This window comes from Corvus moneduloides, chromosome 9 (genome assembly GCF_009650955.1).
Source record: "Corvus moneduloides isolate bCorMon1 chromosome 9, bCorMon1.pri, whole genome shotgun sequence".
Lineage (NCBI taxonomy): Eukaryota > Metazoa > Chordata > Aves > Passeriformes > Corvidae > Corvus > Corvus moneduloides.
The window spans coordinates 4117614-4144486 of NC_045484.1; the positions used below are offsets into that span (position 1 = coordinate 4117614).

The 26873-nt window shown below is 43.6% G+C and overlaps 1 protein-coding gene across 6 annotated transcripts in view; it reads right to left on the minus strand.

The window, feature by feature from the left end:
- The window catches only part of HMCN1 (hemicentin 1), a 183167-nt gene that overhangs the window by 105599 nt on the left and 50695 nt on the right, over nt 1–26873 (minus strand). For all 6 annotated transcript variants that reach the window (XM_032117452.1, XM_032117453.1, XM_032117455.1 and 3 more), the window contains exons 10-17: nt 17233–17354; nt 12570–12845; nt 4189–4330; nt 3667–3794; nt 2869–2982; nt 2063–2221; nt 1213–1407; nt 354–452 (exon numbers count right to left, since the gene is read on the minus strand). In XM_032117452.1, the coding sequence (XP_031973343.1) occupies nt 354–452; nt 1213–1407; nt 2063–2221; nt 2869–2982; nt 3667–3794; nt 4189–4330; nt 12570–12845; nt 17233–17354 (1235 nt within the window). The remainder of the gene's footprint in view (nt 1–353; nt 453–1212; nt 1408–2062; nt 2222–2868; nt 2983–3666; nt 3795–4188; nt 4331–12569; nt 12846–17232; nt 17355–26873) is intronic.

A 26873-nucleotide genomic window follows, 5' to 3' on the forward strand; every position in this document is an offset into this window, starting at 1 on the left:
ATTAAATGGCAGGAACCCCATCATTAGCATTGATCATTATGGTGATTTTTCATTCCTCAACAGATTTACTTAGGAATAAAAAAACCCCACAGGATAAACCACTTCTTTAAGGTCCATGTTTAAAGTGCAGGTGGACCTAATTCCAGTTAGTGCAGCCAGTCAAAAAAGCGTTCTAACAAGCAAAATCCACTGAAATCAATTACAATATTCCATGTAAACATTTTCTAATTCAGTTTGTATGGATGACCCCTAACTACAGCACACAGATAGGTCAGCATGTATGGACATAACCCCCAGGCATCCTGCCTGCTGCCCAAACACCAGCAGCTCCCACAGCCATGCACTGCTCTTACCCAGTCCTGTCACTGTGACCGTGGCTGGCCGGGACTGAATCCTTCCAAACTGGTTCTCAGCTTCACAGATATAAGTCCCTTCATCACTGACCCACAGATCTACAGGGGGAGAAAAGAGACCTGACTGTAGCATCTGAAATGATACCTGGACAGCCTGACCCTCCCTCCCCACATGGACACCGTGTCCTTGCCTCTGCCACCTTCAAACACTCAGTTTGAAACAGAGCATTCCTTTCCACCAGTCACCAAGTACAGAAAAAATGACAGTATAGAGAGGAATTAAAAACTAATCAAGAAAACAGAGTAATATCGCTTAGCATAAGGGTGACTGAAATGCTCCAAAATAATCAGAATCACAAACCTACTTGCAGAGTTTTTAATTATTACCCAAATTAGGACAGATCTAAAATAGTGAGTTTAGAACCAATTTGCTACAAAAACCAAACCAACCAAACAAACAAAACCCAAAACAAAAAAAAATCCAAAACAAACAAAACCAAACCAACCAACCAAAAATAAAAACCACAAAAAACCAAACCAAAAATGAAAAATGAAAATTCATGGCTCCTCAGTACCAGAGACCACAGCTCACGTGTATTTCAACAAAGATACAATCATTTGCATGAAGAAGAGTGAAGCCAATGACCAAACACAACTGAATTCACAAGCTCATAGCAAACTGAACTGCATTGTCAACTGCAATGATGTCAGTATCAGAAACCCAATCTGTGATAAAAATCCAGTCTTTTTACACAGCTAATTTAATAGAGTCATGTAGTAACTTAAATGCCTTGTAAATTTAAGGCATTTAAATTAGTTCCCTGCAGAATTCTGTTCTTTTAAAGTTGAGTCTACCTACTCTGGATGGCCAGTGCTCCTGTCCTGAGCTGGCTGCTGGAGCTGAGTGTGAAGGGCCGGGAGAAGAGGGGAGCTCCATCCAGCCTCCTCCACATGACCCTGGGCTCAGGGTAGCCCTGCACGTAGCACGGCAGTGTCACGTTGGAGCCCAGATCCGCGGATTCGTCACCCGGCTCCTGCGTGAAAACGGGGGGAGCTGGGGAGAGAGTACACACCCAAAGTGAGCATTGCAACACAGCCATCCCATTCTCTTACACCACTGATGACCTCAATTTATGTCCCACTGTGCACAGTTTTTCTTCTAACATTCCCAACTCTAGAAACACCTTAAGTATCAGCGTTGCTAAATTCCTTGTCTTCTGCAAAGAGCGCCACTTGTTCAGAAAGTGGATGTGCCTGACAGGAACATTTAACAGGATGTGATATGTCAGGCCACAGGCAGATGGAAAGAATTAGGAAAAGAGGAAAGGAAGGGCTAAATTACAATAACCTCACATAGTAACTCAAGTTTGTGTAACTAATTCTCTATTTGAGAATTTTTTTAGGTTGAGATTTGAACAGCTTCCTCCTCCTGTGCCTCTCTCTTCCTCCCCATAACTTTTACACTTTGCAAAAGAAGTAAGCCTGGGCTGGAAACAAATGGGCTTTAAGGTCCCTTCCAACCCAAACCATTTTGTGATTCCAAGCTGGAGTCCAAGTGGGACAAGGAAACTGCTTAGCCAACAGCACCAAAAGGTGTTCCCAGCACACACAGAGATTTGTTAGAAACGTTGGGGAGCCAAGGCACCACCCCCTGACCAGTACAGAAACTCTGTAACCTGAGTGTGCCCCATGCAGGTTTTAACTCTTACAGCCAACATCCAGAGTTATCTTGCCAGCAGCTCTCCCTGCCTCGTTGGTGGCCACGCATGTGTAGTCACCAGCATCCAGCTCTTGTGTTTCCTGGATCTTCAAAAGACCCCGGTGAGTATCAATAATGAGAAATGCTGATGCCCTCAACTCTAAGTCACCTAAGTCCAGATAGAAAAAGGCAATATAACTGTTTACATCAAGTATGATAAATACCTATATTTATCAAAATTATCCCAACAAAACAGTGTCCAAGTTTGAGTTAGTTCACAACATAGCTCTATGAATTCAGCAGATCAGAATTCTGACTCCCACTCAACTGAAAGGAAAAATTCATTACTGCATTAAATGTATCCTTTTTTATTTATTGGTTCCACAGGGCAAACACAAACCCAAGTACCTCTGGACAGAGATCAGCATTAGGGCAGTGTGTCAGGCTGTATTTCTCCTTCCCTAATTAGAGGCTACATGAAAACAGGACAAAAAAGGCTAGAGAAAAATGTTTTGTGATTTCTGTAGCATAAAGGTGAACTTTTTCTGACAGAAGAACAAACTTTATTTACATAGGCAGGAGGCTCAGCTTGCTTTTACTATTATTATTAATTATGCTACAGTGTGTTAATTCACCATTTTTAAATAGTGAATGCACTAGAGGTCAATGCCATTTCTTCTAGATTTAGAAAATTTCACGGGTCTGTCACTGGTTGAATACAACATAAAGCTCTTGAGAGAAATGAAGTCACTTCCAGATCATTGTTCTAAATATTGCTGCTAAATAAACGACTCAATCACCAAGCAATGAGCACACCTTTAAACCATGTCACTTGGGGGGTTGGGATTCCAGTTGTTTTACACTCCATAACAGTCGTGTCTCCAAGACCAACCAGAATTTCACTCTGAACTACGGTCAATGTTGGACCCTCTAAAAAGAAACAGGACAGAAAAAAATGAGCTCTTCGCCCAAAGCATAGATCACTTTTAAGATATAAACCATGAAAGACCCTAATTTTCTCTTGTTATATGGAAGAATGTTTGCATTAAAAGTCAAACAGACTTAAAAGTGAAAGATAAATACTGGGAAACAAGGAAAAGTAAAGTCCGGTCCAGAGCACCTGAATCATATGCAGAATGGACAGGAAATAGAAGGACAAAATCAGAAAGGTTTCACCATGTAGGAAGTACAAACATGAAGAGTCATTCTCCTCCTCCAGCCAGATGTTGGTCATAAAACAGTTCAATACTCTCTATCAATATTTTAACATAGTATTTTGATATAGAAACACAATTTCTTTTCCAAAGACCCACTTTTACTGTGGTCTACACCACAGTAAGACCCAATTTTGGGGTTTTTTTTTAACCTAAAAAGGTTTTTTAACCTAAAAATCTTTTCAGAAAGAACATCAAGCTCCAGAGAGCATCTAACAATACTACTCAGGTTTGAACAGAAAACAAAAAGGACATCTGTGAGCTGTTCAACATCTCTTCTGAGGTTTTTGAAATTTCTACCAGTATGTTCTGCAGAGTTCTACTCATTTTAACAGCTCCTCTTCCCTGATGATGAATTAGTTTATTTTTTTAATTTCAGTATATTGTTTTTCTCACTTACCGATGTATGTGAGCATGGATGTCTGTTTCTCTGTCCCAGCTGAGTTACTTGCCAAACAGCCATAAACTCCTGCATCTTTGGGAATTGCCTTTCTTATGATTAAGGTGCCTTCTGGGGTCATTCTGTACCTGGGAACACACAGGGGATCATCCAAAATTATTAGAAAGAGCAATGGTTGTATCCACACTCCAAGCACGCATAGCAGCACAAGCAGATGGTTTATAAATAGGTGTTTCTGGGGGTTTTTTCCTCACGATAAACACTATTAGTACTATTTTATCTAGCACTACATTTTGTGAAAAGTACATAAATTAATCTTGTAAAAAATCCTGGAGAAGAAAGCTAAAGTGTTTCTCTGTTAGAGATGAGGTAATTGCACTTAAAGACTTATGAAAGTAAAGATTGAAGTACTGTTTACAAAACTCACAGACTCCTGTGGAAGTAGTAGAATATTTTAGCACTATTCAAACCTTATTTTTCACATATGACATTAAAATAAATGGAGACAACTCCAAGTCCCACCTGCTGGAGCCAGTGATAAACATATCATTGTGTGTCCATACAACTGTTGGCTTTGGGTGCCCCGTGGCAGAACACCTGATGGACACTTCAGAGCCTTCTCTAAAAGTCTGGTTCTCGGGTGAAATGACAAGCCTCGGGGGTTCTAACAAAAGAAATTAAAAACAGCAATTTAAAATGTCTTGCTAGAAAACAGAGCTTACAACAAGCACTTCATTCTCATTTTCAAATAGCTCCATGGTGAGAAAGCAACCCAATGAAGGTCAGAGCCCGCTTGTTTCCACTGGCACAGTCAACCAAATCTCAGCATAAACCACCTTTATAACAGGCATTAGGTCAGGATTCAGGTATTGGCCTACCTGAGATGGGGTTAAAAAAGCAGCAACAGAGCCAATTTTGATAAATACTAGACAATGAGCAACCTGGAAAGTGTCCCTGCCCATGGCAGGGGGCAGAACAAAATGAGCTTTAAGGTCCCTTCCAACACACACCACTCTGTGATTCTATGAAATTTATTCAGACCGCTGGACACTAAAGCCCGCAAACCTTCAGGTAGGTCAATTGTCAGAATGCAACCTGAGGGATAAGAATGAAAGTCACACTCTGTGTGCAGACAGATGTGGTGCAGTGTTAACAATTGCAAAGGATGTTATGGATTTTAGGGGTGTTTTCACTCGAAAAGTAAATGGTGAACTCAACAGAATCCATTCATTTTTAACTCAGAAAGGCTATGGACTCCCCATCCCTGGAAGTGTCCAAGGCCAGGTTGGATGGGGCTTGGAGTAACCTGGGATAGTGGAAGGTGTTCCTGTCCATAGCAGGGGGTGGGACAGGATGGGCTTTAAGGTGTCTCCAGCATAAACCACTCCATGATTCCATAATCCTTAGACAGATTCCCTCAATTAAAAATGACCACCAAAGCAGTTCACTTTGGCAAGAGACACTTTTTATGGTATGTATGACTTTTGTCTTACAGTGGCAAGAAGAAGATCCACACCCACGGATAAAGTTGAGATGTGAAACAAGCTGCTACAAAATGAGCACTAGCAATCTTCATCTTTGGAACTTTGCCTTTTGCTCCCCACTCTCTGTATTGATACGAATTCCTCTGTGCCTACTCATTCCTGGAGAAACCACAGGACAAAAGCCTAAGCCCAGCTCTCCCATTCGTGAGAGTCCAAGAGACTGAACACATGGAACGCAGAGGTACCTCACATCTCAGGCTGCTCTGCACAGCCCTTTTTTCTTGGCTCCGGTGGGAATTACCCCATCCCACTGGCCCAGGTGACACTGGACATGTTTCAGTGGCTGCTAACGAGCAGTGTAAGAGCCAGCACGCAGCACCTACTTATGTGTGGTGTAACCCATCCAGGACAAGGTGAGGGTCATGCTACACAGTGTCCAGGTGAACAGCATCAGCCTTTCCAGTTCAGGGTGTCATATATGGGAACACAACACCACCACACAGCCCTTTCTGGAAGAATTAATACCATGCTCTTTTCCTTATCATTGCTGGGAGGAAGATAACACTGTCCAAATCCTGTGTTGTAACACCATTTGATTAAAAAGCTGCTCAATAAAAACCACAGTGTTCTGGCCTGGAAAGAGAATCTCCCTGCAGAAGACTGTGCTGCTCCTAGGAGAGAGCCAAGGGAAATTCTCCCTTCTTGCAGGGCAGAGACAATGTGGGGTTCAGGCAGCAGGTTTCAAGCAAATGGCATTAAAACACAAATCTTGGAAAACAACCTTCTTCCCCATGAGCTCAGCACAGAGAGGAGGATTAGTGACTGATAGAAGGTGAAATAATGAGTTATTAAATGGTTTTTCAAATGTTCAAACACCAAATTAAGACCACAGAAAAGGACAGCAGGAAATCTTTTCCCCTCTTACAGGGAAAGGTGTATCAGAAGCAGCGCAAGTTTGTGAAATACAGGTTGGCAAGTCTGTGGGCATTTTCAGCTGAGCCACTCTGCTGCCCCAACATGTCTGTGCCTCTGCAGATCCAGCCTCACTTGCTGATAGGGACTAATTGCACCACATTGCAGCTGCAAGGTAGGGAATCACAAACACTGTGACTATGGAAGGATCTGTTCCGCAGTACATCTTGCTCAACAGGAGACCGAGGCTCCAATGGAAAATATTAGTCCTGAAATGCAGTTGTACCATCAGAATACAAGTCCCGAACTTAGCTGCACCACATTTTGTGTTAGAGCTTTGTGACTAATTCACAGCTGGTACTGTCTCATGCAAACTTACCTGCATGCCACTATTAAGCACATAAACCCTCTACTTTGCAAAGAAATACAATGTTTGGAGGACTCTTTGCTGCATTGTGGCACCTGGGGAGCTCAGGGGAGCAGAAAGGTGATTGCCAGGATGGGAGGCCTCTGTTTTCCGGCATTAACTAAACATGTGAGCTTATAAGGGGTTTCTGGACCAGTAACAGTGTACGCTACACTGCCAAGGAAGGAAGAAACTCAGTAATGAACTGCAGCCACTTCGCACACAGTTGCAAAATCATAAACACAAATACAGATAATGCCTTATCATTTAATTTCTTAAATCTATGCCCATTAATCTTCCCCAAGGTCATTAGTTATTCACTTCTAAATTTAATAAAAACTGCAGGGTCCTGAAAAGTCCCTGGCTCAGCTGTTTTTATTGCGTTTGAAATCCTGCCAAGAGATGCTGGGGGTATTCTGCATGCTCTGGTCACAGAAAGCTCTCCTCTCCTGTTAGGATTAGGAAACTGGCTCTGATGGCAACTACACATCATGCTTTGGCAACACACCACCGTCCATGACAGTATTTTGTACAATATTATCAGGCGAGCAGAAGATGAAAGAAATTTTAATTTGTGTTATATTTGTAATAAAATTATTAGAAAAAAGTCAATATACACAGCTGTAATAATCAAGATATTGACTAAAATCAGTGAGGCCCCATTTGCCACCAATTAATCATCTTGTTTTCTCGCCCAAACACCAGGAACCAGGCAGGCACACAGAGGGGCTTTCTTGTATGTTAGGTTCATTTAATCTCCTTTGCCTTGTTCTCTGTATCTCAGAGGTGAAGATTCGTAGATGAAAGGAGAAGCACAAGCTCCTTACAGTGCCCATCTCATTCAAGGCTGCAGAATGAAACATGTTAAACAACACAGATTGTGTGTAAAGCTTCTCAAGAGACCCCACCTGCAGAGCTGCCTCCTGCTCTGGGCCTCCAACATCAGAAGGATGTGGAGCTGCTGGAGAGGGCCCAGATGAGGCCCCAGAGCTGCTCCCAGGGCTGGATCCCCTCTGCTCTGGAGCCAGGCTGGGAGAGCTGGGGGTGTTCACCTGGACAAGAGAAGGGTCCAGGGAGACCTCACACCCCCTTCCAGAGCCTAAAGAGGCTCCCAGGAGAGCTGGAGTGGGACTTGGGACAAGGGCTTGGAGGGACAGGACAAGGGGCGTGGCTTCCCACTGCAAGAGGGCAGGGATGGATGGGATATTGGGAAGGAATTGTTCCCTGGGAGGGTGGGAAGGCCCTGGCACAGGGTGCCCAGAGCAGCTGTGGCTGCCCCTGGATCCCCAGAAGTGTCCAAAGCCAGGCTGGACAGGCTTGGAGCAACCTGGGATGGTGGAAGGTGTCCCTGCCCGTGGAATGAGATGGGCTTTATGGTCCATTCTAGGATTCGATGAATTAATACGCAATTCAATTTTATGCTTTTATTCACAAGCCAAATGAAAGAAGTGCAGAAGAAAAATTGCACAAACAGAAAAGCTGTGACAAAGGTTCCTGTTTAGACAGCAAGCTGAGACCAGAGCTGTACAGCATAAAGACAGATAAAAACATTCAAGAGGGATAAACAGAAAGAAGCCTTCAGCACCAATCAGCCAGTCACATTCATCTGTTCTTTTGGCATCAACTAAGTGAACCTAATTAAAAAGTAATATCATCTTCACACATGATTTTGCCTTATTCACTTGCCAGTTGCCTTACTTAGCTACCAAATTCCCAGTGATCCCCTTCCCAATCCCCTCTCAACCCCGCCAAGGCGCAGGGTGTGCTGTCCTGCAGCATCCCCTGTCCTGGTACGCTGCAGAGGGGCACCCACATGCTGCAAGTAAAGAAACAGAATCACAGAATCCCAGAATGGTTTGTGTTGGAAGGGACCTTAAAGATCGTTTACTCTACCCCTTGCCATGTGCAGGCACACCTTCCACTAGACCAGGTTGCTCCAAGCCTCAGATAGCTCCAAAGAACAGCCTAGAAAGAAGCACAAAAGACCCTGAACTGCTTGTCATTCTTTAGCATAGACACCTTGCATTTAATTAACTTTAAATCTGAAGTAGCAACGGAAGCAATAATATTCAGTTTTATTCCCTTCCCCATTTTCTCAGTGTTTAAAGACTGCAGAGCAGTATAATCAGTTCCTCTCTGTCCATTATCACAGCGTGCATCCACAGATCTAAGTGAACAATATTCACACCATCAGTTAGAGAGAGATCTGAAAGACCAGGATATTTATTTCTGTATTGTATCTTTTCAGAGAAAAGAGCAGAAAAAATTCAGAATTATGCCAAGGAGGTAATTCATCCACCTGGGCAGTCTCTTCCCTGGAATTCTTCCAGATATTAGTACATTGATGCTGAAAGCCCCACTGTTTCTGAAAACAGACCTGGTTTCTGCTCCTGCCTGGGAGGTACCTGAGTATCAGCACTGCTTTGTCGAGCCAAGTCACACATGCTGTCTCCTGGGCTATTTTTTTATTTTCAAGTGTATTCAAGTTCTGGGCACTGGGAAGTGCCCCCAGCAGTCCCTCAGGTGAATGCCCCCCCCCCCCCCCCCCCCCCCCCCGCCGGCAGCACAGGGACCCACTTTTCCCCACTGCACACCTAAGGCAGCTGTTCAGAGAGCAGGACAGCACTACTGTCACCCCTTGGCTTGGCCAAACAGCACTTGCACAACTCTTACTACAGCAATGACAAGTCTTCAATGCCCAAAGGCAAACAGACACTTGATTCCTCACGTGGCCAGGTGGAACACATAATAAATCTGCTTATTTCCTGCAGGTGTGGCTGGACACTGCATTGTTTAACAGTGCTCCCTGCGAGCAAGTGCTGAGAATGTCTTTCAGCTGTGATGGTGATACCAGACAGGCACTTGAACATTTTTAAATAATAAGGTGAAGGAAACCCACCACATCCATGGTGTGGACAAAACAGTAACTACAGCAGGTATGACTTTATTCCATCTATACATTCAGCTAAAGAGATACACCTGAGCAGGTTGCTGACTTCACTGCTTCTTAACCCAATAATGGAATTCATCACGGGGCCAGATTAGTAACTCAAAACATCTCTACTAATCCCAACCTAAACACAAGCCACAGCTGGAAAGTCTCCCCCCGTTACACAGCTGTGTTGTAGAGGGAAAAGAAAGTTGCAATAATCAAGATAATCCCTTCCTTGTCTGCTCTTACACCAGAACACATGAAAAACCACGAGTACCATAAAACCACATTTAGCATCACCCAAATTTCTGGGGTTTAATGGTGTAGTTGAAATTCGTGGAGGGGAAGGAAACAAAAAAAAGCCACCGCAAATTGATCTCCTCAGCATGCACACCGTTTCAATTAAAAAAAAAAAAGCCCAAATTCCTACATTTCCCCCCCAAATCAATATTACTGATATATTTAAATGAAAACACCACAAACAAAACATCAAGCTACCACAATATGCCATATTAATTGAACCTAACAAATATGCAAATAGAAAACTCATATTCCACCTACAAGGCTGTAACAAAACCAGAAAGAAAAGGTTTCAATGTTCATGGAATTTCAGTCATCAGTGAGAAACATATCAAAAAATACATAGGATCACCAATGTTTCACACTCCTGGCCCATCTCCAGCCTCACACAGCTGCAATATACTCCTCTAGGCACCTGAAAAAGCAAGGAATCCCCTCATAAATTCATTTATGTTTCCATAAAAGACCAATCTGATGGGATGAACTTGAGCAACTCACACTACGTAGCCACTATTTCGCAACTCCAAATTGAGCACATACTTTGAGTTAGTCCTAGCACTCAATGAGCATCAATGCTCCTTGGGATTTATCAAACAGTTTTGCAGGACCTTCCAGAGTGCTCTGGGCAGTACCCCTGCCCATAGAGAGGCCCAGGTTTCACACGGGGCCATGCCCCACCTGTGTCCCTGTCATGGGGAGCAGTGAGTGGCTGGGGACAGTGCATTCTCCTGAGCACAGAGCACACAGCTGGGGCACAAAGTCAGCCCCACAAAGGTTCCAGGCTGTATTTGCACAGCTGCTGGCACAGGAGTCCCATGAATGTTCCCTTTCAGAAACAGCAGCATCAAACCCAACGCTTTCAAAACAAGGGTTTACTACAACCCACTTCAGCAGGGAAAGCAGATGCTGGGTTATTTTTAGAGCCACCAGCATTTGTTCTCTGCCTTAACTCCCCCCACCAAGAGAAAACGGGGATGAAAGCAGTGTTTATTCTCTTACGATCCAAAATTCAGAGATCTACATGGAGCTGGTCCAACAATAATAAAGGGCTTCAGGACAAATTTAACTTGACGTTCTGAATTACTTACAACTACACAAAGCACGGACTCATCTCCATCAATTAACAAGACTTCAAATTTCCCTCTTCAGCATGTTAATAATGACAAGCCCATAAAGCTTTAGCTCTTTCATCTGGCCACCCTTTACTCTTTGCTGTCAAATAAAAACTGTTTTTTGAAAACTACTCCAGGCCCTAACAAGCACTGCAAGTTGTACATGACAATCACACACTGAGTATTCCCAGAAATCTGATGGAAATCATTTTGTCTGGGTAAATTAAAATGATCACAAGTAACAGTGCTTGCAAACCCTTCAGATACCATTCAGCTCCTGCATGCAGCCATTGGGGAGGCTGGCAGTAGGTTACTTTTTCCAAACAAAAAGAGACAGACACTACTGCAGAAAGCTGAAATCAGCTGCAGCTTAGTGTTTCCCACCTATTTATTCTGTTCTAAGCATCCTTCACAAGAAATAAAGAATACTCAAATCAGACTCTCAGCTAAGGCTGTCTGAACTGCCTAAGAGGGTTCTCTCAGACATGTTTGAAAGCTGTTAGCACTACCAGGACCAGCCAAAATGTAATTTCCAACTATTTTATATAATCACTCTACATATATAAGTGATTTGAAACTCAATATTCTGCTGTGGCAACAGTAAAACTTCTTTAGCTTTACTAGGTAAAAACCACCAGAAGCAATTTGGTCATTGTGTTAAAGCTCCCAGATGAGCTACAGACATTAGGGAAGAAAATCTAAATCCCGGGAAGAGATGAACAAGGGAGAGAGGCACTTCTCTTGATGCCCTTGACATGCTTGAATGAGTGTCTTGATGGAAAAATTCTGTACAATTCAAAACTAGGTTTTCCAAATGCATGGTGGTTGAGGTTTTTTCATTACTTCTTTCCTTTCAGCTTTGTTAAAAATTTAAGTTGGAGAAATCTAAGTTAATTAGAAATCAAGTTATAACTCTGCTGCAGCAATCTAAAGGTAATTCAAACAGATTTTGAAAAACCACTTCCTTCTGCTGTATTTTGTACTAGGTCCTAAACAACTGCTTCCACACCTATGTGTTCCACCTTGGTAACCAATACAGGCAAAACTACATCCCATTAATAAGCATTATAACTCCACTTTCAACCTCTGTTTTGGAGCACTTTAGGTCAAGCTTATTCCATTCAGTATCTCTTTTTCCCATAATTCTAAGTTTTTGATCAACTAACTAAAGTACTAGAATTAGAGCAGCAAAGTTGCTGAATTAATGAAGGTACCCCCTCTGCACAGAACATAACCCAGCAGCATCACGAGCAGAAATCTGCTGGAATCACCTACAAGTGACAGAATAATTTTCTTTCTACAGGTTTTTTGAGTTCTGTCTCTCCTCACCCATAGACAGGCAGCAAAGACCCAAGGTTCAAACCTACATACAATCAAGGCAAATAGGAAAAAAAAATCCTGCAGCACTTCAAAATTTTGAAAGTATTTGCTCCAATACCAATTACTGCATTTATACTTTTTTTTTTTTTCATTTGTTCCTGGTATGCAGCAACAGCCCAGACCTAGATTTGTTTGGTCTCACTCCTGTTGTCTTTTTTAGTCCTGACTGATTTTTCATGAAATCACACAACGGTTTTGGTTGGAACGGACACTAAAGCCCCTCTCGTTCCACCCCCTGCCATGGGCTGGGACACCTTCCACTGTCCCAGGTTGCTCCAAACCCCGTCCAGGCTTGGACACTTTCAGGCATGGGCCTGTCCAAGGCCGTGGGCAGCCTGTTCCCAACACGAGCCGCGGGCACGGTGTCCGGTCGTTACCTTGCACGGTGAGGAAGACAGAAGCCGTGGCAGATCCGCCCTCGTTGGCGGCGGTGCAGATGTAGCTGCCCGCGTCCGACAGCCGGGCTGGCCTCACCTCCAGGGACAGGTTGGCCAGGAGCTGGAGCCGCAGCGGGTCCTGCAGGCGCGCGTCGTGCCCGTGCCGCTGCCAGGACAGGTTGTAGCGCCCCGTGCTCAGCACCAGGCAGCTCAGCACCGCCCCGGCCCCGGGCACCGCTGTCACGTTAGCGGGCACCTGCAGCACGGGCGGGGGCTCTGCGGCAGCCGAGAACAAAGGCGTCAGACACACATTTGGCAACCTTGCAGCATCTGTGCATTCCTGATAAACAACGTTAGGCACACTACAGAACAACAACATTGGCAATACTTTAATATTTAATTATTTATCTAATAGTTTAGGGGTTAAATATTAAATTTAATGAATTGAGTTATTTAATAATTCAGGTTTAATATTTGGTTTCATTTCCCTTTCTGAAGCCATAAACAGAACCCAGGGCAGCAGCCTCATTCTCTGATGCTGACCTACCTGCCAGGAGCTGATATCAAATGGACACACCTGGTCTAGATCCAAACTACCACATCCTGTAGGATGAAAAATCACACCCTGTATGAAAAGAGGCAGCTCTGTGTTCTTTGAGCACAGCCAACAAGGGATCAGTGTCACAGACCTCTGAGCATGATCTCTGCCCCAGGTGTGACCCCACCTGGTGGCATCTGAGCTATGCACTGGATTTTGACAGGTTGTATACGGAAAAAAACATGTTCGTAGGAATTTCTTCTAGCAGCAACAATGGAACCAAGTTAACACCATTAGTGAGTTCTTTTCATGATGGATTCTGAAAGAAAATGTGGAAGGAGAAAGCATCTGTGCTCTTATTTAAGGACCTCATGAAATAGAATAAGAAAAGGGGAGGTAATAAACACAGTATGCAAACAGCCCTGGCAGACAGACAGCAGACACAATGCCAACAGCCACTCCTCCTCATGCTGACTGAAGGGCACCAAAAGTTACCAGCACCACTGCACAGAGGGGCTAACCTGGACTGTGCAGCTGGTAAGGACACAAACCTTGGTGGGGGTGAGGGGCAGCTGGCAAACTCATGAAGGAATATGCAGGGAAGTGAATCAGAGAGGAGACAAGAGAGGAATAGGCAGGAAGGGGCATAAAAGGGGCCTGTCCCCTGTAAAGCACCACCAGTCAAGTGCCTTGTCTGCCTCAGCCCCGGCCCGATCAGCAGAGTTTGTCCTCTCTCATTAGTAAATCCCTTCTTTAAGTCTTTCTGGATAACCTCAGCCCCTGTCCCTTCTCTGTATCCCTGCAAATACTAAGTGCCAGCTACTGGGGGACTGGTGGGAGAGGACTGGGTGCCAGCTGCTGGAGTCAGACCAGGGGTTTGGGAACCCCAGCCCAGTAGCCCCAGCTGCTGGGGGGCCTGGGGTCCCAGCCCTGGAGCCCACAGCGACCTCGGGCACTCCTGCGCTACTGCACACCAGGTGTCCCTGGGTACATGGGATGAGCTCTGGCAGCCAGGCAGGAGGAACTCCTAGGCTGGAGCTGCTCCAGACAGCAGCTATGTACAACATCCTTCAATTCTCACTTCCACTCAAATCTCTGAGAATTTCATTATCTTTTCCTGTACATATTTTATGTTGTAACTCCCAGTATCTGTTGTTATCTGCTTTCCACCCGACCCATCTGTACACTTCTACCATGCTCCCAGAAGAAAGCAGATGCAACAATTTTCTACTGAAACTAAACTTTGAAACCACAGATGCTTAAAATAGCAGCAATCATCCTGCTCCTCCTTGGGATATTACAGATCAAGGAGGCAACATTTCAAGAAAGAAAATAAATTATGTATGACTTTATGCATTCCTGTTAAAAATATCATACATATTCCATTTGGTTTTCCCCAGACTGGTTCTTGAACAAAGAAATTCCATAATACTTTGAGAAGGATGATTGTGCAGAAATGAGACAGCTGTAAGAGCAAGACCAAATCTTCATCAGTACACACTAAAACACAGCTATCCTAAGAAAAGCAAGGATAACAGTAAATAGAAAAATCTGTATTTATTAAGGGTTAAAGTTACTCCTAAGCTCAGAACCAGCCATAAATCCTCCTCCCCAAGGTCTCCTGGGAGGTCTCAGATGAGGTTCACAAGCTCCATGCTGGATCCCTGCACAGCACTGTGTGCTGGGTGTGCAGCTCTGCCTCCCTGCAAACACAGTCCCAACAGCAATCGCCCCCCTTGCCAAATCCACGGACTTTAACCCATGCAGAGGAGTCAGGGAAAGCTACACTTGCTTACTGAATGGAGTTTCTCCCCTGTACTTTTAGGTTTGGGGTGTTTGGGAGAAACAACAAATATTCTAATGCTTTCCACAGGCTTATCACCAAATATGTTACCCAAACTCAGGAAAGACAGAGATGAGGCCAGTACAGGACCGGAATCCCCATCTTTTGACTGCCAGTCTAGTGGGACAACACAAGTTTTGGACTACCCCAGCCTCTGCCCATAGCAGTGTTCACACTCAGCCATCTCCCAGCACTTTACTGGCCCTTCAGTTAGGGTGCTGCACAAGCTAACGATCCATTTGACATTTTAAAGATTTAATAGGAATAAAACAAAGACAAACTCAAGTGTTTGCTTTCTGTGAAATCAGAAAATGTTGGCACAGCTCCAACATCTTTCACACAGCAGCTGCCAAAATGGATTATCTGTGATATACTGTCTGTCAGCTGGGTAAACCAAGAACACTTGAAAAGATTGTTTACTTTGCGTCAAGAAGACATTTCAAGTAATTTTCTTGCAAATATTTGTACACAAGGACTTCAAAGCATCTCCTTCCCATTAATCCTCTGCAGGGCTCTGAACAGAACAAATTGTCATGTTTACACAGTGACTCAGTCCCAGGCCATCTCTCATGCTCTGTAAGTGATAGGATATGGGAGTTTTCCCCCTTATTACTCTTGACTTTCAAGTGCTACCAACATCACAAGAAAAAGGTCAGGATTCTCTTTCAGGTGTCTCTTTGGTGAGAAGAATGGTTGCAACTTCCAGACTGAGAATCTTTATGCCCACAACTGCTTGCCCTCCAAGCCATGGTTTGGAACAAGCATCTGGGAATATCCTTTCTGCTTAAAAGATTTTTGTGGCCAAAATATAAATCAGTGCTCTAGAACCAGGACTTGGGTAAACCCAGATGCTACTGTTCAGTTCTGCTCACTACTTTGTGTGAATAAAAGGATGTTGCTCTCCTCAAATTCACCCCTTGGTCCAAGAGGGCTCTTTCTCTACAAACTTTGCCTTGCATAAAATCAATGATCTCACACTGGTTTCTTTGAATTTGCTCATAGTGCAATGAAAGGAACATCTTTGCCTGGAAAAGGGAAGGTGAAGGATTATTGAGCCACTCTCTTCAGCTACTGAGAGGGCTGTTTTAGGGAATACACAATTAGAGTCTTCTCAGGGCACGGGAGAGGAAAGAAAAAAAAAAAAAGGATGAGAGTCTTGGTTCATAACATGCAGCAGGGGAAATTCTGACCAGACATACAAAATATTTTCCTAGTGGGGGTAGTTAAGCACTGAAGGCTGCCCATGAACTTGTGAAATCTCCACCCTTGGGGACATTCAAAAATTGATTGGACAAGCTCCTGAAAAACATAATCAAGCTTGGAAGCTAATTCTCTTTGAGCTGTGAGTTGGACTAGATGACTTCCAAAGGTCCTTCCAGCCCAAATTGTTTTGTGATTCTGTGATTCATAATTCAGGTTAATTTACCTGGAGTAGCTACTGCAGGAGATAAGAGGCAAGACAACTTCAATTTCAAGCCCTTACATGAAACCCTGAGTTGAAAATGTTTTGAGTTCTCCCATCCTTCCTGTCACAGAAAATTAACTGCTCCAGTGTTTCTCCAGCTCACCAGCAACAGCTTTCACTTGCTCTGAGACTCGTATCTGATCAACACCAACACAAGGCTGTACAGAATGGATCTTTGTTACAAACCAGAAATCATTTTTCCCCTCCCACTCTGGTTGCATTGCAACTATGAAAAATTAAGTGACAAAACTTGCTGTAGTATGGGCAGGGGTTTCATCCACCCACCCACAGACAGAAATAAGCCTACTGTTTACTCAAAATTATCTTTGTGATTAGCCCTATTTTTACCTCATTCATTTTACTTCCTCACCTTTGTCACTACTTTTAAGAAATTCAAGGTAAGAGATGAGATTTCTAACAATTTACTGAGTTTTGTATTGTAAAAAAGCAGAAATTTGAGTACCATTTTTGTACTTCCTTGTCCATCTGATAACACATACATGCAATCAAGCCAACATATAATTGCTACCAACTGAAATAAAAATGAGAACAATTGAAATCTGAGATTTACGTTTCGGATTCTACAGGTCAGACCTATTCTGCACGTCCAACTGATAGCAGGAACTAAAACCAAACCAACACTGATATTTAAAACAGGTTTGTTGAATAAACCTCAGCTCACTTGTGGACATGAGTGAGGAAAAAACACAGTAATTAAAAATACACTTAAAAGTGGGAAGGTATTTTATTGGCCCCAAGTGCTGTCTCAAGTGTTTGAGCCCAAGTAATTCGCCCCAGAAGGGCGGCTGGGACCCACCTGACACATCGAGGAATGTCTGCGCGCGTCCCGTCCCCGCGGTGCTGGTGGCCACGCACTCGTAAAAACCCTCGTCGGACACGGACACCTGGGCAATGTCCCAGCTCATGCTGGATGATTCTCTGCAGGAGAAAAGGGCACTCATTGAATCCCTCAAGGCACCAAGAGCTACACCTGCTTCGTTTCCTGACTGCAGACACAGGAGAGTATCACAATCATTAAGAGGCAAGACAAACCCTCTGCTGAATCAAACTGGATGTCACTATATGGATGATACTTTCTCATAAGATTTTGCAGAATGTCCCACTTGCACATCATAAAATAAACCTTTAACAAGCCAACAGTTGTCACACAATACCCAAAGGCAGTGTATTTGCTGTCATTCCCTCAGCTGCTTGTGCTCTGTTGTATTTACCACCTGGGAAGACACATTCCTTGAAACCAGCAAGTTTCTGTGCAGAGCCAATATGTGGTACCAAACCCATGGCTCTTAGCAGCAAAGGCAACAAGGGCTCGTCCTCCCACCTGAGCTTCCCAAACTCACAGGAATCCAGAGAACCACCACAGGTTTTCTCTAGATCCCAGCAAGGCCAAGGCTGCTGGGCAGTGACACCATGTTAGTATCACACACAATGTGAAAGCAAGAAGGAAATAAAAGTGTAGCTACATAGGCTGGTTACGCGTGCTTCAAAACAAACATTCTCAGTTTCTCGTGATTCAAAACCACATTTTATAAATTCCTGGTGCTACAGACACACAGAGGACAACATAAATGAGAAAACCAGTGGTTCTGCAGTGTCCCAGCGCTCCCCATGGCCTGTTGCTATGGCACATAAACAAAACTGATAAGCACCAAAATATCTGTGAGAGCTTTGGCAAGTCATTGCCACATTACAGGAAAACACTACATTAATGACCCCTTTGTTTGTCTGAATAGATTGATTTATCAGCCCTTAAAGAATACAGAAGGAAAAAGAGACTTGGAATATGCATGGCAGTTCAATGCTGTAGCACCCATGAGACAGACAATCCAACCCCACAACAAATGAAAACAGTGTACGGTGACCTTAAATGGCTTCCTACTTGTTCCCTCTTACTTCATACTTACTCTAGATAACCTAGTATCTCATGCATCAAATCTATAACACTTCCCAGTGCAATGCTGGCACACGAACATGGCAGCAACTGCCAGCACTAAAGAATAAGGTGGTGTTTCTTCCAAACGACGAGTGAGAAACTCCTCTATTGATGAGATTGACAGCCAGACTGACAGTCTCACAGAGTCAGACCTGAAACCAGTCAGAATTTACCCGTGAGAATATTACAGTGAAATTCTGCAGCTTCAGTAAAACCCACAGAGAAGGCCAAGAAGATAATCAATAAGAGAAGATGTTCTGGACACAAAAGGAGGATGTTCTTGTTATGGGACATTGAGAGCGTACAAGAAAGAACTTGTGGATAATATGTAGCAACTATACTTTTGCTTGTATAGCTGATTGTTTTATGGGCTGAATGGTCACTGTTTGTTAGACAGCCTTGTCATTGTTTGCTAAGCAGCCAATCTTAAATTAGGCCACAGCCATTGTGAAGAGGTATAAGAATAGCAGTAGAGAAAATAAAAAAATCTTTCTACCTTTCGACTATGGATTACGACCAGTGTGGCTTTTATGTCTGCCTCGACTACAGCCACATGTGGTGACCCCAAGACATGATTCAAAGAGCCTGCCTGGAGGGCAGGTAGCCTGTGCGGAGAACAGGGGAGACGGGAAGAAGAGTAGCGAGGAGAGAGCGAGCAACCTTTTAAAGGTGAGCCCATTGATAACAAAATGGGAGCAAATACATCCCAGGAGGAAAATTCAATAATTAATATATGGATGTCAATGTTAAAACAACATGGCGTAAAATATGATAAGCTGATATTGCAAAGACTGCTACTTTGGTGCAAAAGTCAAGGGATTGAGATGAGACGTGTCAACACTTCTAGTATCCGAACTTGGGAAGCAGTAGGATGGCATATTCTCGACCTTGCTTCCAGAGGAGATGATACTGTTAAAGAATTTATGACGACATGGAGGTTAGTTTTAGACACTTTGAAAGAACTGAAAAAAGAGCAAGACACTGCAGCTGCCCTGGCAGAGGGAACAAACACAGATAATGCTGGTGGGACTGGAAACACTGCAGTGGGAGGGGGTGGCAGGGCACAGGCTGGTGAAGAAAGACCTGTATTGTTTCCAATACCCAAGCCGTGGAGGGCTTTGCCTCCTCCTTTTCGGATCCTGTTTCTCACTCCACTTCTCCCCCCTGTCCCTACAAACCCCTTTGATCTACCTTTACCACCAGCCAGCAGGGGTGACAGTGATGAAAAAGGTGAAAATGAGAGCGTGCCATCAGCACCCCCACTGCCTGCTGCTGCACCCCCACTGTCTGCTGCTACTAATCCTTTTGTACAAGGTGCAAAGGAATCTGTGCCAGGGGTTCAAAATGATAGCTTGCTTTATAGAGATACCTTAACTTTGCAACCCTTATCTGAAACTCAGGGCATGTGAGATCCTGCTGCTGTTTGGAGAGATATCAGGCTCACAGCTTTGTCTCATAAAAATTTTGAAGCCGCAAAAAAACTTAAGATCATTAAGCAATCACCAGAGTCAAAAGAGCCACAAGACTGTAATTTCTGCTTTCCCAGTTATCAGAGGCAGGGGTCAAGCTCCTGATCAGCATGTTCCATTTAACTGGCAAGTATTATCTGAGCTACGCCAACTTGCTACCAATTCCTAATTTCAGCATTTTTGTCCCTGCTGTGACAAAAATGCTGAAATTCATAACAAGTGAAGAGTTAACTCCCTGTGATTTAAAGCAGACTGCTAGATTGCTTTGCATGCCAGTTCAGTATACTGTGTTTGAGACTGAGTGGAGAGCTTTTTGTAAGGAGACTGCTCTAAATAATACGTGATTGCCAATGGCTGATCCTCGGTTTGGTGCAGGTTTGCCTCAATTAATGGGGTTGCACCCCTTGGACGAGCCTCAGCTGCAGGCTCGCCTGCACCCTTTGATCCTAGCGCAATCCCATGATCATGCTTTGCAGGCTCTGTTTAAAATAGCGAGCATGTCAGCTCCTGGGAAAAGCTACCCAACTGTCAAACAGAGCCCTAATGAGACTTTTATAGCCATTTAGACTGCCTTCAGGATGCAATAGAAAAACAAATAGTAGATGCAGACATAAAAGAAGCTTTAATTTTGCAAATGGCACAAGAAAATGCAAATGAGGAATGTAGGAAAGCTATTGATTTGGTACCTATGAAAAAGCCCTCATTGCATGATATGATTAATGCATGTGCAAAAATAGGGGCTGCACAACATCAAATGGCTATGCTGTCTGAGTCTGTTACTACACCTGTTGCTGAAGCTATTAAAATGGCACATAACTGCTACAGCTGTGGACAGCCTGGTCATTTTAAATCTCAGTGCCCTCACAGAACTCTGTCCTCCAGAGCAACTAACAAAGTTGCCAATAACAAAGTAGCTCCGAGAGCAGTTCTGTGGAATCAATGTGCTAAACGAGGACATTATGCGAAACAATGTAGATCCCGTTTCCAAGCCAATGGACAGCCTCTCAAAAATCAGGGAAACTGCTGACTGAATGTGAGGGGACAGCGTGTTCAAACATAAATGCTTCCCCAAGAACCGCTGAGCCCAGCACAGGTTTATGTGACAAGCTTGCTGGCGGAACAAAAGGCTCAGCAGGGATGGATGGTTGCACCGCTGACACAGTAATCATAGACTCTCCTGCAGTTCATGAAGTGCCTTTAGATGCACATGGCCCTGTAAGACAAAATTTAGGTGCTTTGCTAATAGGAAGATCCAGTGCTACTTTGCAAGGGATTTTTGTGCATCCAGGAGTAATTGATGCAGACTTTACAGGACAAATATGTGCAATGGTTTCTACACCCACTCCTTCTGCAGTCATACCTGCTCATACTCGAATTGCTCAACTTGTACCTTTCAAGTCTTGTGTTCCCAGGACCAGACTTAAAGAGAGAGGGGACCAAGGCTTTGGTTCTACCGGCATGCCTCAGGTTTTTTGGACTCAACAACTTTCCGAGCAGAGACCACAACTGATTTGCGAGCTAACACTGAAGGGGCCACAGCCACAGACTGTTAAGAGCAAAGGGTTGATTGATATGGGAGCAGATGTCACAGTGATTTCACATCACGACTGGCCAAACTCCTGGCCGGTCACTGCAGTGGGAAATTCAATTGTGGGTCTTGGGGGAATGACACAAAGTTATTTAAGTACATATTTTGTGCTCATAAAAAGTCCAGACAACCAGTTTGCTACAGTTGGCCCACATGCGACTGCTGAGCCTCTAAATTTATGGGGACGTGATGTTTTAGCCACTTGGAGAGTTGCAATTGGCACCAATTTTTAATAGGGGTCATTGTGCAGAAGGGCGGTTGCCAGCCAGTAACACCTCTACGATGGTTAACTGACCATCACGTGCAGCAAGGACAGTGGCCTCTAACACAACAGAAACTCGCCACCCCAAAAAATTTAGTTGATGAGCAGGTATCGCAAGGGCACATAGAGCGATCTGTCAGCCCTTGGAATACTCCTGTATTTGAGATTCAAAAGAAATCAGGCAAATGGAGATTGGTGCATGATCTGAGACGCATTAATGCAGTCATGGAAAGTATGGGTGCACTGCAACCAGGCATGCCATCTCCTACTATGATTCCTGCAACATGGGACATTTTAGTTGTTGATTTGAAAGATTGCTTCTTTACAATTCCCTTACATCCTGATGATAGACCAAAATTTGCATTTTCAGTACCAGCTGTTAACAGTGCTGCACCTGTAAAATGATATCAATGGAAAGTTTTACCACAAGGTATGAAAAACAGTCCAACTATTTGTCAAATGTATGTGGCCCAAGCTCTATCGCCTATTAGAGAACAATTCCCTAACAGTTATTGCTACCACTATATGGATGACATATTGATAGCATCTCCTTGCAAACAGGATTTGCAAAACATACAGCCAGAGCTTTTAAAGGCTCTGCACAAATATGGATTGCAGATTGCACCTGAAAAAAATCCAAACAGAAGCACCCTGCAAATATTTGGGATTAAAAATACCTGAACGTACCATATGCCCTCAAACTGCTCAATTTGACACTACAGTGCACACTCTAAATGATGCACAGAAATTGTTAGGAACCATTAATTGGCTGTGTCCCTATTTAAGACTCACCACTGCACAACTTTCTCCTTTGTTTAATATATTAGCCGGAGACTCAGATTTAAACTCACCAAGATTATCCCTGAAGCTCAACAAGCCTTAGATAAGGTGCAACAAACTATTTCCAATCACCATGTGTACCGTGTGGACCCTGACATTTATATCATTGTTTTTGTTGTAATTCCAGAATTTCATCCAACAGATATTATTGCACGATGGTCTGATCATTGGTCCCCTGACCCATTGCGTATTCTAGAATGGATGTTTTTATCTCACAAACCTAAAAAAACAGTCACTAAAATTTTTTAATTTATTGCTCAGTTAATTATTAAGTGTAGATACTGATGCCTGCAAATTGCTGCCAAAGATCCTGCTGAATTTACTATTCCTATTCAGCAAGATTATTTTGAGTGGTCCTTGGCCAATAGTTCTGCACTGCAGAGCGCGCTGCAGAGCTGCACAGAACAAATTGATTACCATTTTCCCAGTCATAAGTTACTACAATCACTGAATACCACCCCATTATCAGCAAAACCTAAATTAAGTCGTACTCCTGTAGATGGGCCTACAGTATTTACAGATGGGTCAGGAAAAACAGGAACAGCAACTGTCACCTGGAAAAATGAGGAGGGATGGCAGACTTTGCAGGGTCAGGGTACTGGATCCGCAAAATTGGTTGAATTAAAAGCACTTACTGTGGCCTTTCATCTTTTTAATGACCCTTTTAACCTAATTGTTGACTCAGCTTATGTTGCAGATGCTGTACAACGAGTAAATTGTTCCCTTTTAAAAGAAGTTAACAATGCTGATTTGTTTCTTTTGTTAAAGGCTTTATGGACAGCTGTTTTGCAACGCATGTATCCTTTTTATGTTTTGCGTATTAAAAGCCATACAAACCTACCAGGATTTCTTGCAGAAGGTAATGCTCATGCTGATGCATTAGCTAATCCTGTTTGGGCAGTTCCTCAGACAGATAAACTAGCCCAGGCTAAAGCATCTCATGCCTTTTTTCATCAAAATGCGCGCACATTGTATAAACAGTTTTCGCTAACACCTACAGAAGCTCGCGCTATTGTTAGTGCTTGCCCAGATTGTCATAACTTTAATGGACCTTTACCCTTTGGAGTAAATCCCCGTGGTCTTTTGGCCCTACAGCTTTGGCAGACTGTTGTTACACACATTTCAGATTTTGGTCGTTTTAAATATGTACATGTATCCATTGACACCCTTTCTTCTGTTATATGGGCTTCTGCCCATGCTGGAGAAAAGGCCCATGATGTAATTTTGCACTGGCAGCAAGCCTTGGCTGCTTTAGGCATACCTGCCTGTGTGAAAACTGACAATGGGCCAGCCTACGCCTCTCAGAAAGTTAGGAATTTTTTATGTCTGTGAGGCATCTCTCACAAATTTGGTATTCCTCATTCTCCCACTGGTCAGGCTGCCGTTGAACGTGCTCATCACACACTTAAAACTGTTTTAGAAAAACAAAAAGGGAGAATGCAAGGGGAAACCCCACAGTCCAGACTTTTGAAAGCTGTATATACCATAAATCACTTGACCATACTGGCTCATTCAAACAATCCCTCAATTTTAAATCAGTTTTATTCCTTGCAGTGCACCAGTGAAACACATTTGCCTCGAGCTAAAGTATGGGTAAGGAATTTGCTTACCAGTGAGTGGGAAGGCCCCTGGGACCTTGTCACTTGGGGACGTGGATACGCTTGTGTTTCCACAGATACTGGACCACGGTGGGTCCCAGCAAGGTGTGTGCGTCCTGATTTGCGGCAGAATATCCCACCGCCTGTTCGGCCAAATCCTGAGGATAACAGCAACACAGGGATGACCTTGGCAGCATAGTTTGAGCTACCTCTGACCAGAGAAAGCGTCTAGCACAGGTGACCAAGGAGGACTGAATCGCACTGTATATCCTTGTGATCAAGGGGTATTGGCTTGCATTGAGATGTACTGGAGCGCAAATGGCAATGATAACAGAAAAACGCAGGTGCCAATATGGTACTTGTCAGTTTTGCTGAGCTTAGTGCCTGCTATTTCTGCTTGGCCTGTTAGTCAGCCGAGAACCAATGTGTGGGTTACCCTAGCCAATGCGACGGGGCAAGATACTCTGTGCTTAGCCACTGCTACTCCTGACAATCCTTCTCCTACCTGCCTTGTTGGCTTGCCGATAGATGACTGGCCAAAGCCTAGGACAGTTAGCAAGCTTTTACAATCACGCAATCACGCTGATGCTTGGGATCAATGGGTTTCATACCTTCCCCGTGCAACTCTTGAGCCGCAAGAGATAGAGCTTTTAGGATCCGTGAAAATGGACCTTTGTGTTAAGTTTAATTACTCGGGATCTGATCAGTCCAAAGTATGGGATGTTTCTCCTAACCAACCCATATTCGCAAATGAAAGTGCCTGGTGCAATTATACTTCACCACATATTTCACACTCTACTACTGTTCCTCTAGCTTTGCCACCAGGGGTGCTTTTTATTTGCGGAGACTGAACATGGGCTGTGATTCCATCACACATCAAGGGAGGTCCTTGCAGCTTAGGATGATTCTCACTGTTAACACCTAACACATCTATGATTTTACAGCATAAACCACGGAGGGGAAAATGTAGAATCCATGCGTTTGCCCCTGATTGCGATGACAACACCAAATTTTGGCCATCAGGTACTCGATGGGCTGTTTCCTTCTTTTCTCCACATGTAACAGCTGCTAAAGCATTGGGACTGTTAAACAAGTTAGGATGTTGGTTAGCTTGGCAAGCTAACGCCACTTCGCTTGCTTTAGCCAGATTATTAACAGATGTTGGTTCAGTAAGGCACGCTACACTGCAAAATAGAGCTGCTATTGATACTCTGTTGCTAGCACATAGACATAGATGTGAAGATTTTGATGAAATGTGTTGTATGAATTTGTCTGATCATTCAAAATCTATTCATGCCCACATTAAGGAATTACAAACAAGTGTGTCAAAATTGTGTGAAGAATCAGAATCTGATTGGCTCAATAGTTTGTTTGGCAATTGGCAAATTGCAAGATGGGTCAAAAAATCTGCTCAAAATCTGATACCTGATCCTATTGGTTATTTTTTTGCATCCTGCTCATGGTGCCATGTCTATTTGCCTTTTTTGCAAAGGGCCCTGCAAAAGTCAATAACCACTGCCTTTGTAATACAAAAACAAAGAGGGGGATCTGAGGAGATTGACAGCCAGACTGACAGTCTCACAGAGTCAGACCTGAAACCAGTCAGAATTTACCCGTGAGAATATTACAGTGAAATTCTGCAGCTTCAGTAAAACCCACAGAGAAGGCCAAGAAGATAATCAATAAGAGAAGATGTTCTGGACACAAAAGGAGGATGTTCTTGTTATGGGACATTAAGAGTGTACAAGGAAGAACTTGTGGATAATATGTAGCAACTATACTTTTGCTTGTATAGCTGACTGTTTTATGGTCTGAATGGTCACTGTTTGTTAGACAGCCTTGTCATTGTTTGCTAAGCAGCCAATCTTAAATTAGGCCACAGCTATTGTGAAGAGGTATAAGAAAAGCAGTAGAGAAAATAAAAAAATCTTTCTACCTTTCGACTATGGATTACGACCAGTGTGGCTTTTATGTCTGCCCTGACAACAGCCACACTATTTCATGGAAAGTATGTTAAAACTGAGGTTAGGGAATCCTGTTCTGCTTCCTTCTTGACTCGTGCTATACACCAGATGTCAAACATGGAAGCCTTGAGAACAGAAGCACAAAGGGAAACATGTCCAGGGGTGGAACAGCTCGGCAAAACAAAGACCTGTGGTGGGCTATCAAAAAAAAAATTTAAAAATCAAACCAACACTGGCACCAAGGACTAACACACAGCTTGGGGCATCTGCTGCACATGTGGGCACTGGGTAAGGAGGTGTAACTGCACACAAGTCACAGCACGTGTCATGGGATAACTCAGCACCTTCCAGCACCACCATTACCTACCAAATTCATTCTACTGCACATGCAATCTGCTGATTGGGCTCTTTGTCTGGGCACCTGGGGAACTATAATCATTGAAACTCCAAAGCCCAGATGACCCCCTGGTTCTCAGTCACTGCAGACCTCACGGTGGTGCTCGGGTTGTATCTGACCTCACCTCCTGGACACTCCCCACCACCCCGCTCAAGAACCAGCTGGGAACTCACCAGCACCTCACTGTGGCTCACAGGGAGAAATGAAACCTATAACTTCACTTTTTAGCACATGGTTTGGAGGGATATATTCTGCATGGTTTACTGGACTTGAATACCAACCACAAACATCAGTGGATTATGAATGATTTTTTAAATTATCATGATTGTTATTTTGATTAACTACAGGAATTGCCTTTCTTGTCAGAATTTCATGTCTTATTTTTG